The sequence below is a fragment of the Apiospora phragmitis genome (genome assembly GCF_038363925.1).
Source record: "Apiospora phragmitis strain CBS 135458 chromosome Unknown utg000009l:1.0-1189150.0:1.0-1190623.0, whole genome shotgun sequence".
In the NCBI taxonomy this organism is placed as follows: Eukaryota; Fungi; Ascomycota; class Sordariomycetes; order Amphisphaeriales; family Apiosporaceae; genus Apiospora; species Apiospora phragmitis.
Window position 1 is genome coordinate 45065 of NW_027117408.1, and position 25682 is coordinate 70746.

Here is a 25682-nt window from a genome sequence, read left to right on the forward strand (position 1 = left end):
TGTTCGTAGAATTTTTGGATGAATTTTAGACGGCATGGCTCTGGAATGTAGGTCTTGTTTCGGTAGTAGGTGGCGTTATTCTAGGTGCTGAGTTAGCTATTAGCGGGGTTTAGAATATGCTTTTTAAACTCTTTTATCTACTTGTCGTAGTACTATACTTTATTAGTGGCGTTTAATTACCGGGATGGTACAAGATTACTATCCTGGTTTTGTGTGAGTAGCGTTTGTGTTTTTAAGGGAACGTCTACCTTGTGATCTGGTCGTCGGCTAAGTGCGTCCGCTCTGCCGTTCTCGCTACCTTTCCGGTAGATGATGGTAAGGTTAAATCTTAACAGGAATTTAGACCATCGTATTTATCGTTTATTCAGCTCTTTATTAGTAATGAACGAAGTGAGGTTTTTATAGTTAGTATAAACCTTTACTAAGGTATTTATACCGCTTAAGTAATATCTTTATTTTTTATAAGCCTTAATAATAATTATAAGCTCTTTATTATAAATTTAGTAATTAAGCTCTAGTCCGTTCAGCTTTTTAAAAAAGAATACGACCGGGTGCAGCTTCCCGCTATCGTCCCGTTAGTTTAGTTGGCCTCCGATCGCGTAGTTCGATGCGTCGGTCTCGATTTTGAATAGTCGTGTAGGGTCTGTTATACGAAGCACTGGTTCGCTAAGGATTCTCTCCTTAATAGCTTGGAAAGCTGTCTCTTCCGTGTTTATCTATCTAAATAGTTCGTTCTTTTTAATTAAGTTCGTTAGGGGTGTCGCTATTTTATTAAAGCCGGGGATAAAAATCCGGTAATAATTAGCGAGTCCTAAGAAGGACCTAATTTTTATAGCGCTTATAAGTATAGGCTACTCTTTAATTATTACTATTTTAAAGGGTTTTATTCGAATCTTTCCAGGTAATATTATATATTTTATAAAGGTAACTATCTCTTTATAAAATACGCTCTTCTGGGGTTAATTAGGAGGTTAATGTCTTAGAGCTTTTATAAAACTATAGCGATATATTATCGGTGTTCGTTTTTATTCTCGGAATAGATTAGGATATTATTGAGGTAGATAACGACGAACTTATCGAGATACTCTCGTAATACGTAGTTAATTATACTTTAAAAGCTGGCTAGTGCGTTAATTAAGCCGAAAGGCATAACGAGGTATTCGAAATATCCGTACTTCGATCTGAACGCGGTTTTCTATTCGTTTCTTTCCTTAATCCGTATAAGGCCGTACGCGTTAGGTAAGTCGAGGGCGGTATAGATTTTAGTTTTATATAACTTGTCGCGTAGGTCGCTAATAAGGGGAAGGGGGTACCGGTTTTTAATAATAATATCGTTAAGTTTTTAATAGTCGATATATATTTTTTATTTAAGTATTCCGTTTTTACTCTTTTTAGGAACGAAAAGTATAAGGTATTTAGTTAGTAACGTAAATAGCCGTATATATCCCTTTTTAAGGTTTTTTTCGATATACTTTTTTAAAGCTTATTTATACTCCTGGTTAAGTCGGTATATTAATATAAAATATAGTTCCTTCCCTTTTTTTAAGGGTATTTTATAGTTTTAGCGTATATATTAAGGTAGTCCGGTTTTTAATTCTCTATTAAATAGGTCGTTAAACTGTTTATACTCGTTCGGTATTTATACCGTAACGTTTATTTTAAACTCTTTAGTAATAATATAGGCTTTAAGTATTATAAGCTTATTCGGGGCTCCTTTTATAAGATGCCGCTCGGTAATTAAGTCTCTTTTTAATATATTTTATTAAAGTTAGCTTATTTTTTAATTAATTTATAAATTATTTACCCGTAATTAGGGTATCTTTAAAATTATATCGTAACTTAATATATCCGTGATATTATACGTAATTCGTTCGTATCGTTAATCGATAATAATAAGAAAGTTCGCGATTTCTTTCCGTATTATTTTATTTTTATACGTTATAAGTCTTTTATTGACGGTTTTAAATCGGTAAGGGGCGTCTTTTTCTTATTATTTTAATTTTAAGCAATTAACGATTCGTAATAAGATATAATTTTTTTACGCTCCGCTGTCGAGTAACGCTCTAATATAAACTCTCTTTACGTTTATTATTAGTATAATATACTCGTGGATGTTTCGTTTATCCGTGGTGTGGCACGGGACCTGTTTTGTCCCGCCTGGTGCTGTCCCTTTACAATAGGCGGCGTCCATTTCCCGACCTCTGTGTGGGTTGACCGGCTTGTGCTTCCTGGAAGTACTACGCGTTTTCCTGGAGTCGTCTGTGGGCTCGGGATTTTTCCTATGCGTGCTCCAAGCATCGGTCCTCCGTGCAGTCTTTCCAGTTTTATTAGTCCAGGTGGCATTTCCGGGGCCACCTCGGGTCTTTTTTTACTAATAAGTAAGCTCGTCGTTTATCGGGTATAGAAGTTCGGGTTTTCCCGATGTCGTAGTCGGCGTATAGGTGCCTAACTAGGTTTCGTCCGATCCGTCGGGGAAACTATTCGTTCTCGAGTTTCTTTGCGAGGTGTTCCGTATACCCGTCGTGGATGCAGGATATTTAAGAGAGGGTAAAGTATCCCTCGTTAATCGGGGTAACCCGTGGGTTATCTTTTATAACGTAATTTCCGTGGATCCCTTATTCGAATCCGGCGGTAATAAGCCGTTGTCGTGTTCGTTTAGAATCGGGGCTTATAATTCCGGGGATAGCTAGTTATTTATTAATTTTAAGGTCTCGAGTCTTTATAAGCTTTATAATTAGTTCGTTAACGGGTATCTTAATTAGTTTTTCGGGTTTTTTAAGTTATTCGGCTAGTTTTACGAGGGCTCTAAGGTTATTATTAATAAAGTCGCTATCGCTATCGCCGTCGTTCCTTCTTGTTATCGCGAGCGTCTATAAGGTACGTCGTTATCTCGGGGCTTTAAGGAATTATCCGGTTCCTTTTTTATTTATTAAGTATATAGTATAACCGTTATCGTAATAAGCCGTTTAAGTTAAGCTGCCGTATAATACGTTAAGCGTATTAGCGTTATTATTTTTAATAATTATTAAGGTTAGTTCCTTTTTAATAACGTTAATTTATTATTCGTTAAGGACTCGTTAAAATACCTTTTTAAAGCTCCGGTATTTTTTAACGTAATATTCTTTCTTTTAATAGTTATAATAAGTAATATTTTATTTCTTGCCGTCTTTTTCTCGTTAAGTAGCGTCGAGGTCTATAGGTCCGCTATGGTAACTATATATAATAGTTCGGGGCTTAAATGGCGGTCGTAATTATCGTGGTTATCCGATATTAGCTCGGTTATTGTTAACTTGGGGTCGGCTGTTCTACTTTGGTTGGCCTCCTTACTTTTCCCTGCGTCTCTCGTAGAGTCGTGTGTCGATCTTGATAGTTAGTTCTATATAGCTGAGGAAGTCCTTTAGTGCGTTAAGTCGGCTTAGTTCGTCTTTAACCTCCTTTTTGAGGCCTCGGTAGTATATTATAATTTTGGTGTTCTCGGTATTATCGAGTCGCGCCATAATGCGTCGGAACTCGGCTGTATAGCTCGTAGCTGACCTTTTCTGTTATAGGGTTTCGAGTTCTCGTTCGGCCTGTCGTTTCTCGTCGGGATTTTAGAAGAGTAATTTAAGGGCGTCTTCAAATCCTTCGTAGCTCCTAAAAATGCGTTATGCCTCCGTTCGGCAGAGTTCGACTTGCTAGTCGTACTTTACGAGTTCGTCGAGGTAGGGTTTAAACTAGGCGAGTGCTTTACCTTTAAAAAACGAGGCGGCGTGTATTACGCGTTAGGTAAAGTCGGTGAACGTTCTCTTATAAAATCGTTAATAGGCCTTAACTTAGACTAGGAAGCTTTGTAAGTTCCCGCTAGTCCTATCGAACGTGGCTAGGGTGTTAATCTTAACTCCCTCTTTCGGCGCGACGGGGGTCTTAATAATATTAGCGGCTACGCGGAGGAGTCGAACCTCCTCCTTTAGTTCTCGCACGTCGTTATCGTTGTCTGGCTCGGGCCGCTAGTAGCCTTTAAGGATAGTGTTCTCGCCCTTAAGGCGTGCGTAGTAGGTTTTATAGTTAGTATTCTCTTACTCCAAGGCCTTGAGCTTCTCCTTAAGTGCCGGGGCCTCGTCGTCGCTTTCGTCGCTGTCGACGTCTATGCGAGGGGGTAATTACGCGGTGCTAAGTCCGGCAACTGGTGCTTTCCCGTGACGGGCGTTATTAGCAAGAGTAAACATCGTTCCTATAAGTTATTACTTAAGGGTTTAGGTAGTAACTCGTAAGAACAAGAGTGATCAAAATATAACGAACGCTATTAGGGGTCTAATAAAAACCTTAGTAGAACGTACGGGGGTTTATATTAGTAATACGAGAGAATATCTAGATATATAACAGGTGGTCGCCTATTAATATAATAAATAATAACCGTAATTAAATCGTAATTAAGTATAGAATTTAAAGGTATTTATAATAAAATCGTTAAAGTAATATACCTTATTAATAAGTTAAGATTAATATTTAAATTAATTATTAAAATAAAAAATATTTATATAAAATATATAAAAAACGTTTATAATTATATATTTAACCCCTTTTTTTATTAATTCTTTTTAACTTAATAACTTACCTTTAATTTAATAAATAATTTTCTAAGCCTCTTAAATTTATTAACTTAATAACTTACTTTTATTAAATTAATAATCCGATAAGCCATTACGTAACTTACGCGATTAATCGCGTTCTTTATTTTTTTCTAAGTACCTATTCGTCTCATCGCTAATCGTGGTGCTTCCGTAAGGGGAGGTGGTTAATTACGGAGCGTAGGCGAGCTCGTACTAATAAAGCTGGCGGTCTTATTAACGCCGCTGATATCGTAGCTTGGTCGGGTTATAATAGTTCCGTGCCGGTTGCTTTATAGGTTTAGGCCGCATGATTAGGCTAGGTCGTAATACGTACGTCGAGAGATTAAACTCGTACAGCGAGTAAAAAGAGAGGAGAGAAAGAGAGATATCTTCTTCTTTAACGGGGTGTAACGTATCGCGATATATAATAAAGCCTTTATTATTATTACTATTTTTATTACTATTAATAGTTTTAATTAATAATAAGGAAGTAATATATATTAATATATAATAATTTTCCCTATTATTATTATTATTAAAGGACCTACTACTTAACTAAGTTAACGTTAAGAAGGTATAATATTACTTATACGACTCAAGCAGGTACCGAATACCGGATTAGTATAACCTATCCGTACGAGACTTTTACGGAGGGAAGACTCGTTTTAAAAAGGGGAGCTACCTAAGTTTATTATTAAAATAAAGACTGCTAGTATTAAAATAATAGGAACTAAGGTTTTTTATATTATTTTAAAAAGGGTGCTACGTATTTACGTATACGAACCCCTTTCTTATTTTATTAAAAGGGGTATACGATGCCCCTTATAGCTCGTATTAAAGATAAATATAAATAATAAAATAAGAACGATTAAACCCCGATTAAAACCGGAACCACCGTACGTACGAGAGCTCATTTAATAAAAAGAGCTTACCACTAGAGTATATAAACTCGAAAAAAAGTGACTATAAAACTGCGTAAGGTTATATATAATAATAGAATAAACTAATTAAGGAATATATTTTACCTTATTAGAATTTTATTTATTAAAGGTAGTAGCGACGAAATTAAGGGACGTATAATAGGGTTAAGAAATCGTAGCTTAAAACACGAACTGTTAATTATATAATATAGAGGGGTATAATATTAATTTCGCGATCCGTTTCGACATGCGATAAATTAAATAATAAATATATACTCTTTAATATACACTTAGACGTTCGTTTCGTTACTCTTATAATGTTTCCCCCTAGAAAGAAGGCCGCGTACAGGCAGCCCAATAAGGGGCTAACCTGCGAGTGCCGACCGCAGTCTATAGCAGTACGGATTATGTGTTTTCAATATAAGCTGTAATGGGGTAGCCCTCCCGCCGCTAGTCATTTTTAAAGGGGCCGATGTTTAAAGCCAGTAGTTTCTAGCCTAAGACGGCCATCTTTAAGATAACTAACGGTTTAAAGAATCGCTTAAAAGGTGAACTAATAATTTTATAATATGAAATTATATTTAATATATTTTTATTCTTTATATTCGGTCTCGTCACGATAATAAATAAGTCGTTTTAACTTATAATAGCTATAATTTATATATAAACGAAGATTTTTTATAACTTTATATTACTAATAAAATATAGCTCGTTTTCTATATTAAAAAATAATATATTTTAATTAGTTTTAACTATAGAAATAATTTAAATTAAAAAGGTGTATTTAGTAAGTTTCTTAGTCCGCGAAGAGGTGGTCCGTGGAGGGGGTGCTTTAGCTTAGTGAGTTTTTAACCCCCTAGGTCGATATGCTTTAACGTACCCTATAAGCGAAATGACCACACAAGCGAATTAACCACTTTCGCTAAATTTTATACGAATAATTTTTATAACTTAATTCTTTTACCACCTATTATAATTAATATTTAAAAAGAAGGGCAAATGGTTTTAGCGCTTTAAGCGCTTAAAAACGACCCGAAATTAAGTTTTTAACGCGTAGCCTAAACGTATAAAGTCTTTTATATAACCTTTCGTAACCGATAGCTTAATATTTTTACGAAACGCGATATACCCGCTAATTCTCGAAAATTAACGAATTTTAAAGAAGATATAATCGTACGAAATATAATCGACTTAAATTCGCGGTTATTTCTTTCTCGATTAAGTAATATTAAAGATATAGCGAATTAATTATTTCGCTAACGCGACGCGAGACGCGTCGGCGTTAATTAAGCTTCGAACTTTATATAGCGGTAACTAGACCTCTAGACGCGTTTTAATCGAAAAATTAATTATTAAATAATCCTTTACGAAGATCTCGAGGCGTATCGCGTATAATTTACCCTTATACGAAATATAATTTATAAATATAAGATTTAAAAGGAGGATATTTATAACTTTAATAAGACCAGCTTTTTTATAAGTTAAATCTCGTTCGAAATAATCGTTATAACTTTCGATTAATACGAGAAATTTAAGGCTATTTAATAAAAAAACCGAGAATAAGTTATAATTATTTAAGGCGTCGGATTGTACGGTTACGCTATCCTTTTATATATTATATTTACCGGGTAAACGTACTTCTCTTTTTAATACGAAAATAGCTTATTATCGAAGGATTAAGTAATCGTAATTATTAAAAACGGCTAAATTACGAACAAGAAAAACGAGGACTAGATTTAATACTTTAATAAATATATAAGGTTTTATACGAAAGGTATTTATCGCTTATTAATTATACATGTACCGAGTAATAACCCTATAGCAGTTATGCTTTTAAGAAAATGGCTCAGCTACCATCTTAAGGTCTCAGCCCTGATTTTACCTAACTGCAATAGTACTCTTGTCTGTGATTACAAATGATCCTTCACCAGGTTTCACAGTGCTTATCAGGAGATGATAACGCATTAGTAGCAACACCAATTATTAGATATAACTCTTCTTAAAGTGCCCATTATCTTAGGCCGCTAACCAGGTGCCTTGTATTGATCGGATAGTATCAAATACTAAATGCGAAAACGCGTCTTGCCTAAATCCGTCGAAGCCACGTAGCAAAACGAGACTAAAACCAAAAACATACAACACCAAGGATTCCCAGGTCGTCACCGACCCTAGTACTAATTCAGCTCTCTGCTGCTATATATGGGAGAGCAGACGGGATCCCTAGTATTCAGCAGGATATGGTCGTATGTGTTGGATCTGTATGGTAAAGCAGTTTATATTGAAGATCCACTGTCTCTCCTTTCCGTTTTTCGCAGAGCCTGTCCAACCAGCCCCCTACGATCATGTCGAGGCATTAAGCCCCACAGATCTACACATATGCCAGGACACCTTAGCTACGGCCAATGTCAAGAATCTCGAGTCCAAGCAAGAACTGCTATGCATGGCGGACCAAGTAGAATTTGAGGTCTCGATTCAGGGGCAGCTTCAATGGGACCACTGAACATGGCAAGTACAATGCAACATATGTATTCCTAACTAAGCCCTGTCGGTTCCCCAAGGTGACTTCTGTTCTACTGGGTATACTTCATCTACTTTGACCCCTAACACCTAGGTCTGTCCCCCTAGTGGCCGTGCCATTACCGCCATCCTCGCATCTGCTCCGCCCACGCCGTGATGTTGTTGGGTCGCAGGCGCGCTGCCGAGTCGCGCTGATACTTCTGCTGCCTGTTGTAGTCAGCCCAGGCAGTCCTCCACCTGATGTCGTTCGGATTATAGCCCGGATAGCCGGCGCCTGGCGATCTCCAGTCCACGACGCCCGGGCGGATGTAGGCGCTGGGTCGGTCGGCGAACCGGTTGGCGCCCCACCGATTTTGGGACCAATAATACGGGTCGTATGACATTCTGGGCTTCCTTACTTTCTGTTCTTTTAGATTATGAAGCTTGCGTTACGTTCTTGTGGTCTCGTTTTCTATGGTTTGAGAAAATAGATTCGGATACGGGTCTTGGGGCTCCTTTTTATACTACCTGATGGGATGCCTGACTTATTCGCATTGATGTTGGTTGTTCTGTAATATACATGCAAATTGACGCTTGCCGACATATTGGAATGTCTATTGAACTGCGTTGAGGACTTTACTTGTCACATCTTCAATATTCAATGCCTGGTTAGTCACGCTGACGTGCCTCGGAAGCATCGCGAATGAGAATCATGGAAGAGTATCATAATCCACCACGTCTCATACAGGCCTCGATGAGGATAAGCCCCTACTGAGGAAACCACGATGTGCAGTGTAGGGTCACCATGTAACTGTCTGTGCCTCTCGGCCAAGGGGTATGTAGTCCGAGGATAACCCCGGATCGTGCTGACCGTTGCTTCACTGGCTCTTAGTTCTGGAGTGTAGCAAATATAAAAGGCATTCACGTGTAATCAGATCATCCGCATGCAGCAAGGAAAGCATTGGAGATGCTGGGCCACCTAAACCATCACGCCCATATTTTCAGCCGCCAGGTTCATGTGAGCGTCTACTGGAGCCTATGAAACGGGCTCTACTACTTCCAAGGGACCTATATCCTTGAAACACCTTTCCAGGGCACATGAGGAAACACTGACTGCAATATGGACGTTATAATTACATTTCACGACGTGTTCTAAGCATTACTGCACGGTGGTGAGGCATGAACTCGTGTTTTCATGGACTGGAAGCCTATGGTAGAGATGCACCAGTTGGCTGTGCATATCTTCATCCCGAACCCAGAGTCAAGTGTCACATATCCTCCTTCTCCGTAATCGTCATGATGTCATCTCCCACCATTGAAACCGTCTCGAGGAAGTTGCGCGTCCCAGCCCTCTATAGCTTTCAGTTGGGGCCGTTCAGAGGGGGCCGGCAGGTGGACTGGTTGGGATAGTCGCCGAACCGGCAGTTGTGGGAGCAGCATTGGCTGTGGGCGTCGCAGCTGCCGCCCAGGGCGACGCACTGGCGGGCCTCGACGGCCATGGGGTTGGCAGCTGACGCGGGGTTAGTGGGAGAACGGCAACCTGTTTGTGGGGACACATAGATCAGAGAACTCACGGGTGGTGGCCGGGGCGGCGGCAACGACGGCCACGAGGGCGGCGAGGAAAGCGAATTGCATCTTCATGTTGAAAGGTGGATGAGGGGCTGGTTGTTTTGTTGGTGATGTGAGTGTTGATGAGGATGGATTGGAAAAGCAGTCAGAGTATGTGAAGGAAACAAGCTGGTCTTTATACTAATCGGTGCTCCCTTTGAGCAACTCCTGGGCTTATACTTACCAACAAGAATCGAATGCAGCTCCCGGTTGCGTTGCTGTAGACGGAGTAGCTTCCGATTCAATAGTCACCGCTGGACCCCGGTTTGATCGGTATCAACCTTGCATATGCGGAGCTTATGCCTAGTCTGGGGCAGGCTTCCACCCGGGGCTGGCTGTCAATGCCACAATGCGTCCTTCTCGATAGGGCAGTAGATAGGGCATGAATCCCAGGGGGGCGCAGATTGAGATAAGCCAAGGTTGTGTTGCATTCAGTTCCCGCCAAGCCACACCCGTCCAGCAGAAAGCAAGGCAGCCAAATAGTACATTACTTGAAAGAGTCTGGACCTCCGGACCAGCATGAGTAACATTCCCGGCGAGATCCAATAATTATTGACGCTGATCAACGGAGGTAAGCAAGAACATCGGGGGTGTGACCTGTTCGGGGCCGGCTCCGATGTTGCGGTTACATCGGCAAATACGACGTGGCCCATACCAATGCAGGCCATTCGCGGTAAACGTATGCCGGCGGCCGTGCATTGTCTCTTCCATAGCCTGAATCAGCGGAGGACATGTGATGACGGATGATTTCGCGGGGAGCCCCAACTCCAGGCCCACTTGACAGCAAGCAGAATCGTGTCGTGTCGTCTCGGTCTCGTGCGGCGTGCCCCATCCGTGCCAGCCCCAGTTTAGCTAGTACGGGCTGCGACTTGATATTATCAGTACTAACTAAGCACTTACATAATCGATAGGTATTCTGCATGGGGGCTAGCAGGGCCCGATTGCCAAGTGCCGCTGAATTGCCGCCGATAGCGTTGTGCATCTCCCCTCCGTGAGATGCTCCCGTCTCTTTGGTTCCGCTTCCACCAATCCCATGACAATGAAGGACTTACCGCTCGTAGTCGTTGACCGAATCGTGCGCATTTTTTAGCATAAGAAATCTTCCAAAAGGCGACGACGTTGATGCCGAAGATGCGGTACACTGACTTCACGGACGAGTCCTTTACCCTTTTCAAGTGTGGGCTGGCCCGTTCCTACGTTGGCACCGGAGTCACTTTGGAGGGATTCGAGGTTTCGCACTCCGCCAAGAAGCGTCCTGAACCCGGGCAGAACTTCTCCAACGCCGCCTACGGGTATGCGAACGTGGCAAGATAGGATGGATCTCGATGGGGAATAACGTTAATGCTGCGGCGATGCTCGACGTTGCGGTGCCTCTTAATTGGCTGTGACACTTTAGACATCAAACCATCCCGGACGTCTGGGTTCTAAGGGTAGAATAAGAAACATATGTAAGACAAATAAACTTGACATCACCAACCAGCTCTCTTCTTGCTAAGCAATTCCTCCGGCTTTTGGCCTTGACGTATGCCTGAACTAGTATCGCGATGCTCGTTCCCTTCTCTATCACGCATCGCTAGAGGCCCAGGCCAACTCCCATGCCGCTATTTCGCCGCCCCCGGGATGATGTTTGACTTGCCAATGGCGCCCGTCGCATTGCCCACGACGTTCCCGACGCCCTTGCCGAGCGTGGCCACGAGCGGGTTCAGGTACACGTCGGGCGCCGCCAGTGGCAGGGTGTTATTATTCTTCAGGGTGTTGGCCGTCTGGTACGTGGCAGAGGGAGGGTCTCCGTGTTGATGCAAGAGGTAACCGTCGTAGCCCTCATTTGCTTGAATGGCTGTACAAAGTGGCACGAGTACCAGGGCCAGCGACCTCAGCAATGGTGATTTCATTCTGGGCAGTGGATTAAGAGAGAGGCTAGAGCTAGGTAGACAAAATGATGCGCAGCTGTGTTCGGCGTATTACTCGAAGAATGGGTGAGTTATCAAAGGACCGCACGAAAACAAATGGTACATTGGTTTATTAGTTCCACGAGAGAGCCTGTAACTCCATAGGGGATAAGGGCTAACTATAAGGTTATTTGATAGCGTGATGCCTACGGCAAGTCTCTGTAGCTCTCTGCATTAGTTACAGCTTCTAAGCTTGAAGCCAAACTCTGTCCCCATCTGTGGCAGCCCTAGTTTGATGGGCATATGCGAGCAGCTGACCCGTGTCCCGGAACCTAATATGAGGCAGTGGAGCGACAGGTCCGGACTTTCACCGTTCCCGGAGGTCGGTGTCTCCCACCGTAGAACAAAAGCATGTTCCGTCATTTCAGCACTTCCCCCACCCGTTGCCGTCATAATAAGCGTATGAAAAGTAAATAGATCGTGACTATTGACAATCCATTGCCCAACCTGCAAAGCGCAGGGAGGGTCGCTCATATCCATGTCATTTGCCTTGATTTGCGTTCCGTCAGTACGGCTTATGCTTTGCGTTGCTAGTGTGACGGGTAGAGGCTCGCATGTTCTTCAAGGCCTATTACTCAAGCCATCCCGACGCCTGTAAACAAAAAGCAAGGAGTCTAGCAAAGGTTAAGATGGTAGGGGGAAGAAGAGCTTGGTCACGTCACTATCCAGTTTCTTTTGCTCAACAGGCAAGATGCGATAGAATTTACGACTGTCCACCGATCCCAACGAGACAGGAGCATTACATCCCAGTTCATTACCTCAAAGGGCATGCCTACTGAATAATATAAACATCTAGAGCGTTCACGGCGTGTGCAGTACCCTCTCAGTTTCTACGATACGCTGTCAACACATCGACCTCTGTACAGCGCCCGACTCATCATGCAGAACTGCTCCCTCCTCTCGCTCTTCTGGGGCTTCCTGGCGAATCCTTTCGCAGAGGCCCAAATCGGGTCCATACCCCCAACCCTCGACCCGACGGTGTCGGCTAGCGCCACCGCGACCGCCGGCCCCAACGCCGGAACGCATGCTCGTCCCGCCGACCCCCCGGACGTGCTCCTGCGGGTCCTCGAGCTGCACGTGGGCAAGATCGAGCTGGACGTCGACGACATGCAGGCCGAGGTTAACCTCGCGGCGGAGATCGCCGGCCTGGTCGAGATCAACGCGGGCGTGCAGGTCGGCGTCCGCAAGGTTAACATCACCATCGCCGACGTCGATGCCGAGCTTGAGCTCGACGTCCGCCCTCGGCAACCTGGTCCAGATCGTGAGCCGCACGCTCAAGAGCCTCGACCTGAACCCGCTGCTCGTCAACGTGCTGGACACGGCGACCGGCCTGGCCACCACGGTGGTCGGCGCCGTCGACGGGGCCTTGGGGTCCATCACCAAAGAAGGCGGCGGCGCGACAGTCCACGTCATGATTGACAACCTGGGTAAAATCGTGGAGGAGGCGGACGGCGGGTCGGCGACGATTGTAGGCAACTATAGTAGAACATGACCTATAAGCCAAACGCCCCCTCACGGGCCACCTCGTTACGGGCCACCGCGTTTTACCCCACGAACGCGTCTTTTTCACCGTATATCTTAATTAGAAAACTCTTTAATTTAATTATTACTTTTTATCTTTTAAAGTTATTATTACCCTTATTTTTTTCGCTTGTTTTTATTTTTTATAACGATATTTTTATTTAATATTTAAAAGCGTGTATAGGCTGCCGTACGCGACGTAAAGCTTAGAGTAATTACTCGCGAATCCGCTCGTAAATAATTAACCCCTTAATTATATATTTAACGCCGTTTCGCCGGTATACCTATTAAAAATAAGTTTAATAAAGATTAATAAGTTTTATTATTATTTTTAAAAAACGAATTAATATATTAAGCCGTTAATTAAGCTAGGTTAAGTTTTATATTAATATTAATTAAGTTTAAATTTATAGTTTAGCGGATATTAAACGCCTCTAGGGCCTCTTATATTTTAAGATAATAATAATATACCCGTTTTTAATTAAAAACGAGTTCGTTAAAACTATAAGGTTAAAAACAATTAATTATAGCCGGGTTAATAGGGCTATAGTAATAAATATTCACGTTTTTTTCGATAAATTTAATACTTTAAAGCTGGCTAATATTCTTTTTAAACGCTTTTATAATATTAACGAAATAAGTATCGGCTAAGGCGTTGGCGGTGACTACTAGGTGGTTATCGAAGCTATTAGCTATCTAGCCTTTAATAAAACGTTGAGAAAGTGGAATAAATACTACCTTAAAGTGTATAAGCTATAAGGGGGTACCCCTCTCGTCGCTAGTTATTTTTAAGGGGGCCGACGTTTAAAGCTAGTGGTTTTTAAACTAAGACGGCTATTTTTAAGATAATTAGCGGTTTAAAGCGTTACTTAAAAGGTGGATTAATAATACTATAACTTTAAATTAAATTTAAAATATTTTTATTTTTTATATACGGTCTCGTTATAATAATAAATAAATCGTCCTAATTTATAATAACTATAAATCGTATACGAATAATAATTTTTTATAGCTTTATTTTTTAAATAAAATATAGCTAGTTTTTTATAAACTATATTATAATTATATAATATAGGTTTTAAATATAAGAGTTTTCGGTTTATTAAAAAAATACTTCAAATACGGTTTTTAAATTAAAGCTTATAAAATAAATATATTAAAAGTATACCGCTAAGTTAAAACTAATGTATTAATTCTTTTTATAATTAAAAACGTTTAAAAAACAGTTAAAATTTATTCGCGAAATCGCTCGAAGCCGTTATCGTTAAAATACTTTATCTTAAAAGATATAAGGGTTACCCGGGTACGTTTAAAACTATTAAAAATAATTAAAAAATAATTAATACCCGATTTTTTTACCGAATTAGTTTTAATACTTATTAAAACACCTTTTAATAATTAAAAATTACGGAATATTAATTAAAAATTAATTATTACGGACTTTACTTTTAAAATACCCTTTTAATAGCTCTTTATTAAAAAGGTTAGTAAAACTTTAAATTAAAACGTTAATAAAATCGCGTATTTCGAAGCTTAAATTAATTATTTTTAAACTAAACTCGATAAAAAAACTATAAAAATACGTTAAAAAGTAAGAATCGCACCGGGATAACGGTTTATTCGTATAGCTAATATACGCCGGGCTAAGCGGAGGCTAAAGGGTAAGGTCGTATACGAGGACGAAATTAGCGATATCGAAGTACTAAGAGGGCCTCGCAACGCTATAAAAACTATAGAAGATAATAGCACGAAGGCTGAGGACTGTATTATTATTAAAAATAACGAAAGATAATATATTTACGTTAATTCTAGCCGTAGAAATAGCTTTAATTACAGGGGTAAGGGTAGCTCAATAAAGTGGCCCGTGAGGGGGTGCTTTAGCTTACGGGCGCGCAGACGTTCCTAGACGAGGGCCTGACGCAGCGAACCTACTCCTATCCGCCGCTTAAGGCGATGGTCAACATCGTCACCAGTGCAGCCGGCAACGTCGTCTAGACAGTGGTCGTGGGTAAAGGCGGAAAGGGCGGTGCGACTTCGTAGACCGCTTGTTATCTATTGTAGTTAACTAAAACTAGAAGGGCTAAGACACGAAAAGCCCTTCCTTGGCGTGCCTACTTTAAGATAGCTCCATGTGTTATGTTATGGATATGAGTAATTAGGGACGGTTGGCCGTGGATATGTACGAAGTTCATTTAAAGGCTATTGTCGGTCGTTTAACACTTAACTAACAAGTGACTAGTGGGTTCCGCCACGGTATTACGACTATAGTACTACTTTAGGGTTAAGTTAAGTAGCGTAAGTTATTTTTAAGTAAAAGGTAAACTTACGCTTTATACTTATATTCGAACTCCTTGATTTCTTTTAAAAGGTTACGTGTTAACTCGCCCCTCTCTTTTATTTATATATAATAAAGAGACGAATATTTTAATTATACGTAGTTTTACCTTTCGTTAAGTAAGACTTTATATATTATTTATTACTCTCGATTATATAATATAATGCGGGACTTACCGCTCGAAATCGTTAATAGAATCGTTTATTTTCTACTAAGACTAAATGCTTATAAGCTAAGGCACCCCTCTACGAACCACCCCTTTATAAACCACCGCGTTTCGCGTTATAAACGCGTTAAACCTTTAAATAATAATATAGATTTCTTTTATTACCTTTACTTTTTAATTATATATATTATTATTATATTAATTATTATTTTTAATTATTTCTTTATATTATCGTTTAATATTTAAAGACGCGCGTAAGCTACGATACGTGACGTAAAGCTCGAACTAAGTATTCGCGAAGCCGTCCGTAAATAAGATACCGACCGATCGTGTATTATCCGGCGCCTAGCCGGTATACCGACGCTATAAGAGCTAAATAAGGACCGGTAAATATTATTACTATTTTTAAAGACTTAATTAACGAATTAAGTTATCGGCTAAGCTAGACTAGGCTTCGCGTTAGCGCTCGTTAAGTTTAAATATATAGCTTAATAAATATTAAACGTTTTTAAAGCGTTTTATACGCTAAGGTAACGTTAATATATTCAATTTTTAATTAAAAACGAGTTTATTAAAACTATTAAGTTTAAAATAATTAATTATAACCGCGTTGATGAAATAATTATTAAGCCAGCTGACGGTACTACGGTTACCCTATTTAATGGCGACCCTTAAATTTAAATAGCCCTTGATAACACCACATATAAATTAGTATATAAACTAGTCAGCTTTTAATTTATAATTAATTAAATAATACCATCTTCTTTTTTTCTTTTCCTCTTTTCGATAGGCCGTAAACTTAACGAGTTAATATTATAACGCGCGATTTAAAATATTATAAATAACTCATTAATAAAATAAGCCGCCGAGAAGTATAATATTCTTAAAATAACTCTAAGGGCTCGAATTTACAGCCGTAAGATTATAAAATAACGGAATAAGTCCTTCTAAGCTTTAATAATAACGGAAGAGTTTTAGATCGTAACTTAGTACCTTACTTAATATAATCTAAGCTATTTACCAGCGTACGTTATCTTCCGGATATTTACTTAATAAAGTTTTTAAATTAAAGAAATTAATATAATATTCGGTAAATATTAAGTTAAAAGATTTATTACTCGCTATTTATTTATCGGTACTACTCTTTTTAAAAGGATAGATTTCTTAAGGCTTACCGTAACTTCCGTAGAAAACATTTTCGAGTTTTTCGAGCGGCTTAACAATCCTATTTTAGAATTAATCCTTCGGAGTTTCGGTTCAACGTCGACGAGATCGGTAACTAGCTCGGCTATAGAACGAATATAATAATTATTAGACCTATTAGAATAAAAAAAATACTAATTATAGACTCTTTTAACCGAAAATAGGTTTCTACGGTCGAATATAATAATAATTTAAGCCGAGCTTTGCCTCTTATTATTATATTTAAAGGTTAATAGGTCTAGTAGTAATGGTTTTCGGAAGAGAAGGACTAACTAACGGATATTATAGAGGATTAGGTTTTTACGGCATCCCTTAAAGGCTGGACTAATAAAGAGCTGGCTTTAGTATAGTTAAATAAGGTCTTTATCCCTTATATAAAACTTAAAAACGAGGATTAATAGCGGCTTATTATTTTAAATAGCTACGCTAGCTATGTAAACGAGGACTTTATTATAACGTACTTAAAACATAAGATATAGCTTCTCTTTTTTCCGGTATACTCGTTATATTTATTATAACCCTTAAATCGTAATCTTTTTAATATATTAAAAGATATTTATTATTAAAAAGTAACCCTATATTAAATAGGGCTTAATAATATAAATATAAGTAAGAGGGACTTTTTCCGGTATTACGTGCTAGCTAAAAAGTTTACTTTTCGGCCGTATATAATAGTTAGCGGCTAAGCCGTAATTAATATATTCCTTCGCGATATTAATAAGCCCCTTAATAGCCGGAACCGGAGGATAAAAGACTAGGTAAAGGCAGGATTATTTAAGCCTCCCTATAACGTTTCCGATAAATAATTCTCCTCTATAGCGTTACTAATACTTATAATTAACCGCTAAATTAAAAAGTTAGCGGATACGCTTAGTAATAATAATACTATTTTTAATAACGCGACGCGCCGGGTTTTATTCTAGAAGCTTTAAAAAAGTCTAAATATTTTAAACGGCTAAATCGGTTAATTAGAGCATAAGAAGTCACTTTTAAAAAGTAATTTAAAGAAAGAAAGAGGTAAAAAAAAAGAAAAGAGTAATACCTAACCTTAATTAAAAGTTTACGCGTATACGAGATACTATAATAATTAAAAAGGAAATAAATAGCGTTATATTAAAACCCTAGGCTATTACTCTTTTATTATCGGCGCCGGAAGCCGTTATAATTAAATCTAACTCTAAACTTAAGATTAAGAGTGTTATAAAAGCGTTTCGAGACTAAAACGATGTTTTTAAGATTTTATATTAATTTTTAATTAAATTATTTATATTATTATTATATAATATTATTATTAGTTTTTAAGGTCGCCGTTATATAAGGTGACCGTAGCACTATTAGCTAGCTTATTAATATTAATATCTTTTTTAATAACGTATCCCATAAGCGAATGTCCTATATAAGCGAATATCCCATTTTTTTTACACCCTTTTTAATAAAATATAAGTTAATTTTACCATAACGTATTTAAAATATTAAAATTAATCGGAATCCTTATTTCTAGATACTTCTATATTATTCTAATAAGTACGCGTATTATACCTAGGCTCTCCGTAAATTTTATAGCGTTATAAGCGTGTCCTAAACGTCCTTGTATAACTACTCTTTCGACACGATTTGTTTTATAATTATTTATTAACGTCTTTTTAAAACTATAAGTCTTTTTTAGCTTATATACGAAGTAATCCTTTATTTTATAGTCGTTTTTTTTTCGTATAACGACGCCGGCTAAGCATTTTATTTATTTTTTAAAGTGTCGCGTTCTTACTTTTTAAAAGAGTAACTCGGTATATAATATACGTTATAGCCTTTATAATCTAGTTAAAGCTAATTAAAATAAACGTCGAAAAGTTATTTTAATACCGTACGATACGGTTTCGAACGTATTCGGTTTAGGATTAAGCCTTAATTAAGTTATTTAAAGTCTTTAATTCTTAAGGAAGAGGTAAGTCGGAAAACGTCCCCGGAAGTATTAAAGTACGTAATTTTATATCTAATTATAAAATAATATATTCCGGATTATACAAAACGAGTCCTATTTCTCGAAAGCCTCCTCGTATATTCGAAACGGTAAAAATCGCTTAGAACGCTTTTAAAAACGCTAGTAAGAAGTCCTTCTTTAAGATATAAATAATATACGCCCGTATAAAACATTTAATTTCTTTCCCGTACGCCCTTTTTAATATATAAAAATAATTAATATTAAAAGGCTAGAGCTTATATAATAAATAAGAAAATATATAAAGTATAATAATCGAGTTCTCTTTATAATAGAGCTCGAAAGCTATCGAGTAGTAGCTTTCGTAGCCGTCCAGGACTAAGAGGCGATAACGACCCTTCGTACGAAACCTAGTATATTAATTAAAGTATCGAATCCAGTCCTCGCCTCTTTTATTCGTAGTCTAGCTATTTTTAATAATTAAGATCACCTAATCCTTCGGCAATAAGCTATTTTCGTACTAAGAAGAGAAGTGCGTTTTCCCGGCAAAGATAATATACGGAGGGATGGCGTAACCGTGTAATCCGACGCCCTGGATAATTATAACCTATTCCCGGTTCCCTTATTATATTACCCTAAGCCTTCCGCGTTAATCAGAGGTGGTTATAACTATTTCGGACGAGATTTAACTTATAAGAAAACCGGTTTCGTTAAAATTATAAATATCCTCCTTTTAAATCCCGTACTTATAAATTATATTTTATACGAAAGTAAACCACGCGCGATACGCGTCGGGATTTTCGTAAAGGACTCTTTAATAATCGATTCTTTAATTAAAACGTGTCCAGAGGTCTGGTTATTATCGTATAAAATTAAAAGCCCAATTAACGTCGACGCGTCCCGCATCGCGTAAACTAAATAATCGATTCGTTATATTTTTATACCACTTAGCCGGGGAAGAAACGATCGCGTATTTAAATTAATAATATATCGAATAATCGTATCTTCTTTAGAATTTAAAAGCTTTCGAGAATTCGTAAGTATTTCGCGTCGTACAGGTTAGCTATTTCGTCTACGCTATAAAGTTTTCGATAAAACGTAATAGATTAATACAGCCTTTCGTACGCTTAAAGTTAAGTCTTCTTAGAGCGCTTAAAACACTAAAATTATATTACTTTTTTTTTAAAGTTGTAGCATTTTCGGACGTAAAAGAATATAAAAAAAGGTTGAAGCTATAAAGAAATTTATAAAAGTGGGACATTCGCTTATGTAGGATATTCGCTTATAGGATAAGTTAGACTTAATACTTTAAAACTAGTTAATATCCTTTTTAAACGTTTTTATAATACCGATAAAACAGGTATCGGCTAAAATGTAACGAACGCTATCTAGGTTTTAAAAGAAACCGAGTAAGACGTATTAGGGTTTATATTAATAATACGAGAAAGTATTTAAACGTGTAATAAAAGTCGCTTTTATTAATATAATAAATAATAACTCGTAAGAATAAAGATAATTAAAGTATATAAATTTTAAAAGTATTTATAATAAAATCGTTAAAATTATTTATTTTATTAATAAATTAAGATTAATATTTAAATTAATTATTAAAATAAAGAGTATTTATATAAAATATATAGAAAATATTTATCATTTATATATTTAATATCTTCTCTTACTAATCCGTTAGATCACTTGGCTCACCCTCGTATTCTAATAATCCGGGTGATCCCCTCGTTAATTAGATCACCGGCTCACTTCGTCGTCCTCAGTGATCCCCGTAATCCCTCACGTAACGTTATTTTTACTACTCTTTTAAGTCGTATCTAACCTATTATTATTCGAGATACCATCGTTATAGTTATTATACGTTTTTATAATATAAGTACGTTTATATTAATATAATTAATAATATAATTAATAACCGTAATATTATAACCTAGACGGGTATTATAAATCCGGCCCGGTAATTTATAAGTTTTAGCCGTATAATTAAGTTAAGTTATAATATTATTTTCCTTTTTTTAATTATTTTATCCTCGAAGCGTTAAGTTTTTTTTTTAAAATATTTTTACCTATTTATTATATCGAGATTTAATAAGTTTTTCTTTTTTTTTATTATATTTTTATTATAATATTTATTTATTATATTAAATAGAATTAAAAAACTTATTTTTTATATAAAGTTTAAAAAAACCGAATAATATTATAACTTAATTACTCTTTTTAACGAATTTAATTTCGAAACTATATTATACTTTTTTTATTTAAAAGAAAAGTAAAAATATATTATATTAAATAATATTTCTCGCTATAAAGAGTACGTCCGTCGTGGTCGGTTTTATAATAGTTCTAGTCTATCGGTTTTTATAATATCTCGGGTCGTCGACGAGTCCCGTCGCCTACGCTTTAAAGAGTAGGCGGCTAGTGATTCTCTACGCGAGGCGAGCGCGGCTCTGAAGAAGGCTTACCGGGAGGCTTAAGGGGCCTTCTAGCGACTGGAGCGGATTCGGCGGCAGCGGAATTCTCTGGTAACGCGCGGCGTAAAGATGGCCAGGCGTGGTCTTCGTTCTCTAAACGAGCTAGAGGCGGCCGAGCACGCCGAGTCCGAGGCGGTCGTCGAGGCGTAATCCTTCGAGGCGTTTAAAATAGTGAATTAAAACGCGATAAACTTTGACCTCGTCCTTTTTTAAACTCTCGTAGTTTTTCCGCGGCGTTCGCTAAGTGCTTCTTAAGTTTTTAGGTATTATTTTTTAATAAATAACCTTTTTATTAAACGAGGTATTAAAAGCTTCGTTTTTTTTTTTTAATAATCTTATCGATTTTATACTCGTATTAATTTATTTAGATTTTTAATTATATATTAATTAAAGTTTTTTTATTTATTAATTTAAATAATAAAATATAAAATATAAAGTATATCTATATTATTTTAAATAATAATAATTAGTAATTAATTTTTAAAATAGTTTTTACGATTTTAAATAATCCGATCTTTTTAAAATTTAATTTATTATTTAATCGTTTTATTTTAATATTTCGTTATAAGAAATAACCCTTTTCTCTTTTTTTTAAAGGTTAGTTTTTTCGATTTTATTTAATTAGCGTATTTTTTTGTTTATTATTAAAAGAAGGTGAGGTTTTATTATAATATAATTTGAAGTTTTTTTAATTTTTTAATTTTTTAATTTATATGGTCGCGATTAGTATTAGTTTTTTTTTAAGGGTTTCTTAGTAACCTCTGGGTTATACCCGTTGTTTACTCGGAATAATAAAATATACGTAACTTTATTATTTATATTATTATAAATAAATTAGGTTATAAATAATAATTATATTTAATTATTTTATTTATAATTAATATAATAATGTAAGTATTATTTTAAGGTTTAATTTATTTACTCGGTTTATTTATTCGTTTAAAAGTAGTAAGTTATAAATAGTTTATATTTAATACTAAGTTGTGTTATAAGCGATTTTTAGAATTTAGCGGTGAATAGTTTATTTTTATTAGAGATAATCGTTTCGGGTAGTCCTTATTAATTAACGATTATTTAAAAAAATATGTACGTTAAGTTATTAGTATTGTTAAATTCTTTATATAATAGAAAGTAGGTATATTTCGTGAGTTTATTAATAATTATTAGGATGTTATTATAATTAACCTTAGTTAGGGGTTTTTTTAATAAGGGTAGCTTAATAACGAAATCAAGTGTAATAATTTTTTATATTTTATTTAATAATAGGATTAGTTATAGCTCTTTTTATAGCCGGTGTTGAGTAGCTTTAGTTTTATTATAGAGGTTATATTTATTAATTATTTTAGTTACGATTAGTTTAAGGTTTTTATAATCGAATTATTTAAGAATTCGTTTTTAAGTTTTAAATATTTTTTAATATTTATAGGTAAAGTGTTCATAAAATTCTTTAATAAAATCTTTGTAAAATTATTTAGAGATATAGATTTTATTTCGGTAAAAAATAAGACCGTCGTGGTTTTCGAAGTGATTTTTAAAGTAACTCGCGGGGTCGGGAGTTTAATTAAATTATTAAAATTTAATAACTTAATTATTATTATATTAAACGTGGTTCGTAACGTTTAATTATTTCGACGGTATAAGGTTACCGCTTTAATTATAAATAAGGATAGTTCGCGTTTCGAGCGGGACCTCTTTTTAATGGTCCGGTTATTGGCTTAGTGCGTTAACGCGACCGTTTTCGTTACCTTTTTAATAGATAATAATAAGGTTAAATCTTAATAAGAATTTAAACTATTATATTTATTATTTATTTAGTTTTTTAATAATAATAAATATTATAAGGTTTTTATAATCGGTATAAACTTTAATTAGTTTTATTATTTTATTAAAATAATATTTCTAATTTTTTATAAGTTTTAATAATAATTATTAATTTTTTATTATTAATTTAATAATTAAGCTTTAATCCGTTAAACTTTTTTAAAAAAAATACGACCGGGTATAATTTTCCGTTATCGTTTCGTTAATTAAGTTATCCTCCGATCGTATAGTTTAATACGTTAGTTTTAATTTTAAAAAGCTTAGACGGGTTTATTACGCGAAGTACTAATTCGTTAAAAATTCGCTCCTTAATATCGTAAAAAGCCTTATTTTTTTTCTCTATTTATTAAAATAGTTCGTCCTTTTTTATTAAGTTCGTTAAAGGTGTCGCTATCCTGTTAAATCCGGGGATAAAAATCTGGTAATAATTAGCTAGTTTTAAAAAAAAATCTGACTTCCGTAACGCTTATAGGCGTAAGCTACTCTTTAATTATTAAAATTTTTAAAGGTTTTATTCGAATTTCGCCTAAAGATATTACGTATTTTATAAAAGTAACGAATCGTTAATAGAATTCGCTCTTTTCTAAGTTAATTAATAGGTTAACGTTTTATAACTTTTAAAGTATTAGTTTTATATATTTTTAATATTACTTATTATTTTTTAAATAAATAAGGATATCATTGAGGTATATTATAATAAACTTATCGAGATATTTTTATAAGATATGATTAATTATAAATTAAAAATTAATTAATACGTTAATTAAATTAAACGGCATAACTTAATATTCGAAATAGCCGTACTTAGTTCGGAACGCGGTTTTTTATTCCTCTCCTTTTTTAATTTAAATTAAATTATATATATTAAAAACGTCGAATATTATAAAGATTTTAATATATAGTAATTTATCTCGTAAATCGCCGATTAAAAATAAAAAATACCGGTTCTTAATAATAATTTCGTTAAACTTTTAATAATTAATATATATACGCCACTTAGGTTTCCCGTCCTTAATCTTTTTTAGAACGAAAAGGATAAAGAAGCCTGTTAATAATATAAATAGTTGTATAACTCTTTTCTTAAAATTTTTCGTAATATACTCTTTTAAGGCTTATTCGTACTCCTAGTTAAGTTTATATATAGGTATAAATAGGGGTTTTTTCCTATTTTTAAGAGGTATTTTATAATTTTATTGTATATAAAGCGGTAAGCCTATTTTTAATTTCTTATTAAAAAGTGCTTCGAATTACCGATACTTTTTTAATATAATTATTATAACGTTCGATTTAAGCTCCTTAATAATAATATATACCTTAAAAACTTTAAGTTTATTAAAAAGTTATTTCTTAAACCGTTATTTATTAATTAAACCTCTTTTTAATATATTTTATTAAAGTTAGCCTATTTTTTAATTAATTTTAAAACTATTTACCCGTAATTAAAATATCCTTAAAATTATATCGTATCTTGCGACGTCCGTAATATTACACGTGATTTATTTATAACGTCCTCCGATATCGATTAAAAAGTTCGCAACTTCTTTCCGTACTTCTTTATTATTATAAATTATAAATCTTTTATTAACGGTTTTAAATCGGTATAAGGCGTTTTTCTCCTATTATTCGAATTTAAGGTAATTAATAATTCGTAATAAAATATAATTTCTTTACGCTCCGCTATCGAGTAACGCTTTAATATAAACTTTTTTTATATTTATTATTAATATAATATATTTATAAATAACTCGATTATCTATTATTTAATATAAAAACTTATTTTAATCCGCTTATTATCGTTTTTTTATAATAAATAGCGTCCGTTTTCCGAACATTGCTCTTATAAATAATTAATAATCTCTTACGATCGATCTTCGTATCGTTACTATCACTCCCTCACTTTTTTATAAAGCGCTTTTTAGTATATTAATAAGAGTATTTTTATACTCTTCCCCGTACGAAATATTATCCCTAATACTTAAAATCTAAGTTTTTTAAATAATTCGAAAATTTATTAAGTTCGCGGTAATTTATAAACGGTTTATAAATTCTTTAATATATTAAAAGGGTTTTTTTATTAAATATATATTTATACGTTTTAAAAACGTTAAACGCTCTTTTTTAAACGTTTATAAGCTCGCGATTTTTTTAAACGTATTTAAAGTATTAATTTTCGAAACACTCCTTTTAATTATATCCTTTTAAATAATATTATCGTAACTATTATAAGTTTTCCTATATTAATAAGTACGCGCGTCGTTTATTAGGGATCGACGTTCAGATTTTTTTAATAATATAGTTCGGGTATGGTTATATAATAAATCGTTTACCAATCTTTCAAAGAAACTATTTATACTTAAGTTTTTTTATAAAATATTTTATATAAACGTTATATATATACGAGATTTATAAAAGTATAAAGTATTTTTCGTACGTAAAAAAAATCCGCAGGTCGTCCTTTACGGTATAATTACCGTAGATTTTTTAATTAAACCTAACCGTAATAAATATTTAACGTAGGTATTTCGAATCGAAATAAAGAATATTAAAGATAACTAATTATTTATTAGTTTTTAAATTTTTGAATTTAACGATTTCGTATATTAATTTATTTATTAATATACTTATTAAGCGTTCGTAATTTATAAATTATTTTAACTA

The 25682-nt window shown here is 35.1% G+C and overlaps 6 protein-coding genes across 6 annotated transcripts; 3 read left to right on the top strand and 3 right to left on the bottom strand.

The window, feature by feature from the left end:
* Positions 1-7664: 7664 nt before the first annotated feature.
* On the top strand, positions 7665-8009 carry PG994_009510 (uncharacterized protein; the record flags this gene model as incomplete). Its single annotated transcript, XM_066860919.1, has 2 exons — positions 7665-7752; positions 7782-8009. Exons 1-2 carry the CDS (start codon positions 7747-7749, stop codon positions 8007-8009), a joined length of 234 nt encoding a protein of 77 aa, XP_066713089.1. The 5' UTR covers positions 7665-7746.
* Positions 8010-8145: 136 nt separating this feature from the next.
* PG994_009511 (uncharacterized protein) lies at positions 8146-8409 on the bottom strand (the record flags this gene model as incomplete). Its single annotated transcript, XM_066860920.1, has 1 exon — positions 8146-8409. One exon carries the CDS (start codon positions 8407-8409, stop codon positions 8146-8148), a length of 264 nt encoding a protein of 87 aa, XP_066713090.1.
* A 957-nt stretch (positions 8410-9366) lies between these two features.
* PG994_009512 (uncharacterized protein) lies at positions 9367-9646 on the bottom strand (the record flags this gene model as incomplete). The annotated part of the gene is made up of 2 exons (XM_066860921.1): positions 9367-9515; positions 9580-9646. 2 exons carry the CDS (start codon positions 9644-9646, stop codon positions 9367-9369), a joined length of 216 nt encoding a protein of 71 aa, XP_066713091.1.
* A 1098-nt stretch (positions 9647-10744) lies between these two features.
* On the top strand, positions 10745-10927 carry PG994_009513 (uncharacterized protein; the record flags this gene model as incomplete). The annotated part of the gene is made up of 1 exon (XM_066860922.1): positions 10745-10927. One exon carries the CDS (start codon positions 10745-10747, stop codon positions 10925-10927), a length of 183 nt encoding a protein of 60 aa, XP_066713092.1.
* A 287-nt stretch (positions 10928-11214) lies between these two features.
* PG994_009514 (uncharacterized protein) lies at positions 11215-11505 on the bottom strand (the record flags this gene model as incomplete). The annotated part of the gene is made up of 1 exon (XM_066860923.1): positions 11215-11505. One exon carries the CDS (start codon positions 11503-11505, stop codon positions 11215-11217), a length of 291 nt encoding a protein of 96 aa, XP_066713093.1.
* A 936-nt stretch (positions 11506-12441) lies between these two features.
* On the top strand, positions 12442-15078 carry PG994_009515 (uncharacterized protein; the record flags this gene model as incomplete). The annotated part of the gene is made up of 3 exons (XM_066860924.1): positions 12442-12795; positions 12821-13030; positions 14980-15078. 3 exons carry the CDS (start codon positions 12442-12444, stop codon positions 15076-15078), a joined length of 663 nt encoding a protein of 220 aa, XP_066713094.1.
* Between the last annotated feature and the right edge of the window lie 10604 nt (positions 15079-25682).